Source organism: Ranitomeya imitator, chromosome 2, assembly GCF_032444005.1.
Source record: "Ranitomeya imitator isolate aRanImi1 chromosome 2, aRanImi1.pri, whole genome shotgun sequence".
NCBI classification, from domain to species: domain Eukaryota; kingdom Metazoa; phylum Chordata; class Amphibia; order Anura; family Dendrobatidae; genus Ranitomeya; species Ranitomeya imitator.
Genome location: NC_091283.1, coordinates 578,260,719 through 578,267,341, shown reverse-complemented (window position 1 = coordinate 578,267,341; position 6,623 = coordinate 578,260,719). Strand labels below are relative to the sequence as shown.

The 6,623-nt window shown below is 39.6% G+C and overlaps 1 protein-coding gene across 2 annotated transcripts in view; it reads left to right on the top strand.

The window, feature by feature from the left end:
- SLC12A5 (solute carrier family 12 member 5) overlaps positions 1 to 6,623 on the top strand; it is a 173,514-nt gene that overhangs the window by 92,858 nt on the left and 74,033 nt on the right. For both annotated transcript variants that reach the window (XR_011318419.1, XM_069752192.1), the window contains exon 3: positions 1,551 to 1,682. Coding sequence is in view for 1 of the 2 variants with exons in the window: in XM_069752192.1 (XP_069608293.1) it covers positions 1,551 to 1,682 (132 nt within the window). In the remaining variant the exon portion in view is untranslated. The remainder of the gene's footprint in view (positions 1 to 1,550; positions 1,683 to 6,623) is intronic.

Here is a 6,623-nt window from a genome sequence, read left to right as displayed (position 1 = left end):
CACGGCTCTGCTGGAAATAAGCCGTTCTTTTGCCGTTCACACTCACGCTGCAGCGGTTCTTGGTGTAGGAGCTTTTGATGACATCGTAGGTCTTTCCTCCTATTCCACTCTCCTATCTATCTATCTATCTATCTATCTATCTATCTATCTATCTATCTATCTATCTATCTATCTATCTATCTATCTATTCCATATCTATCTTTCACATATCTATCTATCTATCTATCTATCTATCTATCTATCTATCTATCTATTCCATATCTATCTTTCACATATCTATCTATCTGTCTCTCTATCTATCTATCTATCTATCTATCTATCTATCTATCTATCTATCTATCCATCTATGTTATCTATCTTTCACATATCTATCTATCTATCTATCTATCTATCTATCTATCTATCTATCTATCTATCTATCCCATATCTATCTTTCACATATCTATCTATCTATCTATCTATCTATCTATCTATCTATCTATCTATCTATCTGTCTACCTATCTACCTATCTATCCATCTATGTTATCTATCTTTCCAAGTGCCCTATTCTTTTTAACCAGCTGCTGCTTGTCATTGAATGCCGAAGTAGATTACTGCAGCATAGCCATTATACCCAAGTCCGAGTTTTACTCTGTTATCCATAGTTGTAGGACTGGGTATATTTGAAACTGTCTTGATACATATTTATTGCTGTGCTTGGTTAGAAATGCTGTATAGGAATTTTATGCTTAATCTTTATGAGGTATGACCTTTTTTTCCTCCAATCAATATTTTCATCATTCCATCAATCTGTGGAAAGCTAATTTACCTATACACAGTTGGCCAAAACGCAAGACATTGTCATAGATATGTAAAGTGTTTGTCATGCAAAACCTTACTAAATTACTTTAATTTTATGGTCAATGTGGTTTTTAAAATGTTGCATACATCAAGTACAAGAGATTATAAGAAACTTTGTAACATATAACATAAAAATCAGCTTGTTTCTCCACTTATGAGCCACATCACTTATCTCCCCAAACCTCCTGAACTCATCATCCACATTGAAAAACAAATAAAATCTATTTAGCTGAAAACAATGGACTGCCAGTTCACTGACCACTGCCTAGTAAGGCCTATGGAAAAGGGAGGAGGAAGGGAAGAGCACATTTAGAGAACAAGCGTGGCGGACATAGACAGATTGCTCCGCAGGCTGGGATTCACAGGTACACTGCTCAGTACTGCTGTTTAATACACTTCTGCTTTTTCTGAACATGTGCTACATAGAGACAGGAGAGCAGGAATCCCTCTGTCTCATAGATGTCATCTACATCCAATGGCTGAAATACAACTGAAAATTAGAAATAGAAACTGGTGAAAAGTACCAGTCATATAATGTCCATACATCGGGGTATCCCTTATGTGCACTCATATTACAGCTTATGTAAGGGAAAAGTCATGTGACATACTAAATTGGCTCTCATTATCTTTTAAATTAAGCACTTTCACTTTATTCTGTTCCCTTGTAAAATTCATCAACTCACAAAATGATTTACTGTTATGTTTGCAGGAAGAAATGGACACTAGTCCAATGGTCTCCTCACTTCTCAGTGGCTTGGCTAATTACACAAACCTGACCCAAGGAGTGCGTGAGCATGAAGAAGCTGAAAACAATGAAGGGGCAAAGAAGAAGCCTATTCAGGTGAGACTCTAGAAAAGACCCTGAAAGGGCACCTGTCGTTTCCATGAGCTTCATCTGGACTTAGAAGAACTGAAGAAGTAAAATATAGCTTTGTAGGAAAAGATTGAAAACGAGTTGTAATTGTTTCTTCATTTGTGGAATTGTACCTTCATTCTTGCTCATTCTGGGCTTAGGAGTCTACTAGGTGGTCCAACTCCCTGATTGACAGCTATCTCTATGCACATTAATGTAGGATAGACTTTCAGTAACTAAAGGCGTTGACCATGTTTGGGACAAAAGTCTACAGTCAACCTATGTGACGGCAGATTGTTGAACCGTGGCAGTAAGCGGTATTGACGCTATCCTCATTCCCCAGTATTTCCTGCGACAACAGATATGTGACCACACGTATTCAATTTGTATATTTGAGTTCAAATGCCGACTAGACGTGTCTCGCCTCACTTCTATTGAGAGAAGCCGGACATGTCTAGTTGGCATTTGACCGCAAATATGCAAATCGCATACATGTGGTCTTGTGACTGACGAATAGCATGAGGAATACCGGGGTACTGTGACACGGTGCATATAGCACGCTTCACTCGATGTGTTTTGTTCCAAGCTGGGACAACCCCTTTAATTATATAATTCACTGGACCCCTAAACCCATAACGAGCAGACCTTTTAACAGCTAAAGTTTTTAACTTCTAAAGTTAAGTTTTACTAAACAATATATGAATATGTTCAGCACTTCCTACTCTTTACCATGTTGCATGTAGGATGGACACCATTAGGCTCGGACTGGCCCACAGGGGAACAGGTAAATCCCCGGGTGGGCTGCTATGCAGGATTACCTTCCCCCCTGTATAACTAGTTGTATTGAGAATACACTTGATTCACTCTGTACAGGCAAAGCCAGCATCTCATTACGCACGTAACAAACTACCCGGTGTATTATTATATAGGAGCATAGGTAACTTTGTGAATGAGGGTAATGTAATATTTGCATGTAGCTGAACAGTGGACCTCCAACATCAATGTTACTGCTGGGCTCTTAGCATCCCAGTCCGACCCAGTTCAACGTTACAAGTTTTTTTAACTGTTGACATACACATCTCTATCTAGAATTCTCAGTGATTGGCTTATCCATTAAGTGTATCAGAAGAAGACCATCTAGCCAATGAGCCATACAGTGAGAGTAATTATAAAGAATTGTCTTTCATCTGACTGCATGGGATATAGAAGGATTAGTGCAAACAGCATCAATATTCCTCAATGATCAGAAAGAGAATGGCCACAAGGGCTTGGCTAATCTTAGCTGCAGGGAAATTTGAAGGTTGTGGCCTTTAAGCAAGCCTCCCTAGGTGACTATCGACCTGTAATGTACAGAAGCAATAATGTTTGTAGAATACAATGGAGCTTTATGAGGCTGTTCGTTTGCTATACTCTAGCATATGTATACGATGATGAGAATGATTCCGTGAAATGCAAAATTTTAAACCAGTAAGAGAAAGATAGACAATAATTAATACTTGTAATCTGAATAGGTCAAATCAATTAAAGTCATTATGGTCCGACAAAAGCATGCTCATTACCCAAGCTATATAAATAATAGTAGCTGCGGAGACACCATCACGTGTTTCTCGATGCAAGCAGTGAATAGCCAGGCCTTTCCCCGGGAAGGAACAACCACGGGAAGGGCAGCATCCTATGAAGGAAAGCCACCTATGCCAAGCATGGTATCCATCCACAGACAGCTGTTTCGGGGTTTTTGCAAAAACCCCGAAACAGCTGTCTGTGGATGGATACCATGCTTGGCATAGGTGGCTTTCCTTCATAGGATGCTGCCCTTCCCGTGGTTGTTCCTTCCCGGGGAAAGGCCTGGCTATTCACTGCTTGCGTCAAGAAACACTTGATGGTGTCTCCGCAGCTTCTTTACTTGCATCTGCATATTTCCCATAAGGGATGGGGGCAGTGTTCTGGAATCACTGCGTTGAGAAACACGTGATGGTGTCTCCGCGGTGTTGGATGTTCATCTGTGCCTTTATAGCCTTTTTACTAGGCACTGCTCCTAATAGCCAGATTCCTACTCCACACTGATGAGGGGCAAAAACCCCGAAACAGCTGTCTGTGGATGGATACCATGCTTGGCATAGGTGGCTTTCCTTCATAGGATGCTGCCCTTCCCGTGGTTGTTCCTTCCCGGGGAAAGGCCTGGCTATTCACTGCTTGCGTCGAGAAACACGTGATGGTGTCTCCGCAGCTTCTTTACTTGCATCTATATAAATAATAGTGTCAGCCTCCATGGATTAAATGACTATTTATCACAGACATGACTAAGGAGCAATGCGTCCACATCAGGACTGTGGTATTCAATAGTCTTTTCCTTCATTACGTAGCGCATGGACCTTGTACATAATGAACAAAAGGACTCTCAAGCAGTATTTTCCATGTACTAGTGGTTTCCATTGTCTGCACATACTCATCTCTGCCAGGTCATATTTAGTTATAATCAGAAAACAGCAATAATAGCTATAAATAGATATAGATAATAGCTATATTTAGAAAAACACCTATTAAGTTTTTACGTTAAATGTTTTTTTCGGGGGCAATTGTTTACCTATCATAATCTGTCTAAAAAATTTTAAAAAAAATTGAAGTTATTTTTTAGAACTATGGGCTTCTTTTGTTTCAGGAAACAACATATGTACATAGCCATAACTGTCGAACTCTAACATAATTATCTTTTGTATTGAATTGTCCCATAAGCCTGTGAGTAGGGTATTGTGTAGGGAGGAGGAGCAGGGTCATCTGTGACATCACCTACTGTGATTGGTGGATCCTGTGCTCTCAGCTGTGTATAGAGGTGTCACATGTCCTTGTCATTCTGCCTCTGAGGATAAGAAAACTCCAGTAAACTCCTCCTAAAGGACAGGAAGTATGAGTGTAGAAAATCCTGTGGCCAGTGTAAAAATTGCAAGATTATTAATTATATATGTTTAATAAAGATTCTGATATAAAAATGTTGCCGATGTTTTTAAACTACAGTACAGACCAAAAATTAGGACACACCTTCTCATTTAAAGATTGTTCTGTATTTTCATGACTATGAAAATTGTACATTCACACTGAAGGCATCAAAACTATGAATTAACACATGTGGAATTATATGCTTAACAAAAAAGTGTGAAACAACTGAAAAAATGTCTTATATTCTAGGTTCTTCAAAGTAGCCACCTTTTGCTTTGATGACTGCTTTGCACACTCTTGGCATTTAGAAACTTTGATGAATCCAGTAAACTAAGTGATACATCATTGGCATCAGGGTCTCTTTTCCTAAATTACGTTGCTATCAGATGAGGCGGCAAAACCCTGATGACAGATTCCCTTTAATAATGTACTAAATTAAATAAAAAGTGTTGTAAGCTGCTGGTCAATAATATCTACCATATTGATATTTTTATTACCTATAAAACCTCATTGGTTTAAGGAGACAGTAGAATGCATTTTACTTTGACCGTATTATGGTCTGGTCTAAGGTGACTGATTTTTTTTTCTTACCTGCTGCTAACAAGGAAACCTTACATCATTGTGATAAACCATTCCAGTTTCTAAGAGAAAATTGGAGAAAAGATGAAACCTTACCCAGGAACCTCATGGGAACACCATGTTCATTAACCCCTTTCTGACCTCGGACGGGATAGTACGTCTGAGGTCAGAACCCCCGCTTTGATGCGGGCTTCGGCAGTGAGCCCACATCAAAGCCGGGACCTGTCAGCTCTTTTGAACAGCTGACATGTGCCTCCAATAGCGGCGGGTGAAATCGTGATTCACCCACCGCTACTAACTAGTTAAATGCCGCTGACAGTGGCATTTAACCGGCGCTTCTGGCCATCGGGCCAGAAATGATCGCATAGTAAATCTAAAAATTCAGAGACCCAGCTCTAGACAAAGCGTGGTCCTGGCAAAATTTGAGAAGGGGCCCCAAAATGCATCATCAAATAGACACATTTAGGGTGCATTCATACTGCTGATCTCAGGCCATTATTAGAGTGCCAACGGGCTATATACAATCCGTCGTTACTCATTCACTGTACTGTTGACACAGGCTGATAAAACTAATACAGGTTGATACCATACATAAAAAATGGAGTTAAAAGAAGTTATGCTTCTCTTCCATAAACCTCAATATTGCCACAGCTACTGCTTTTGTGATACGTACAGCACCTATGCTATATTTGCGCACAGTATTTTTGCTATTTACATACAGAATCTATGCTATATATACACTATCCACTCTACAGATACAAAATGTATGTTATATACATGATATATACACAGAGAGAGTGTAAAGAACATAAAAATCTGTTCCTCAAGAGTCCCAGAGAGTGAAGAACCTTTGGTCATGTGACCATGATGTGCCACAGGTCCTTCTACCTGTCTAACGTTGGACACTGAACTAATAATACAGTTGGCATTATCAGTGCAGTTTCTGTTTTGCAAGTCTGGCAGGGGCCCTTTGGCGATGGGGCCCTGTTCAGTTGTCCAGCGTTCCCAGTGTTGGCACTTGACTACAGCAGTGTACACAAAGGTGCCAGTTGAATGCTAATCTGAATAGCTGTGCCAGTCTCTTTCTTTCTCTATTTACTTCCTGTGACAAGGAAGGGGGTGGGGTTGCCTTTAAAGAAGACAGTCAGATGGCCCCCATTACACACTGCTCTGGTCACATATACAGATAATTAATGAATATTTTTTTACCCTGGAAAATCCCATTATACTTATTGTCCACCATCGAAGGTTCTGTGGTAATTAATAATTGTATCATGTCTTTATAGCAGATTTGCCCTCCAAACAAATTTGGCGGCTACCTGCATGTTTTTTATTTTTTAAGTTGCTACACTATAACTTTACTACAATCTGTTCGTAATACATTTTAATATAGGTTTGTCTTTTTTCCCACATATA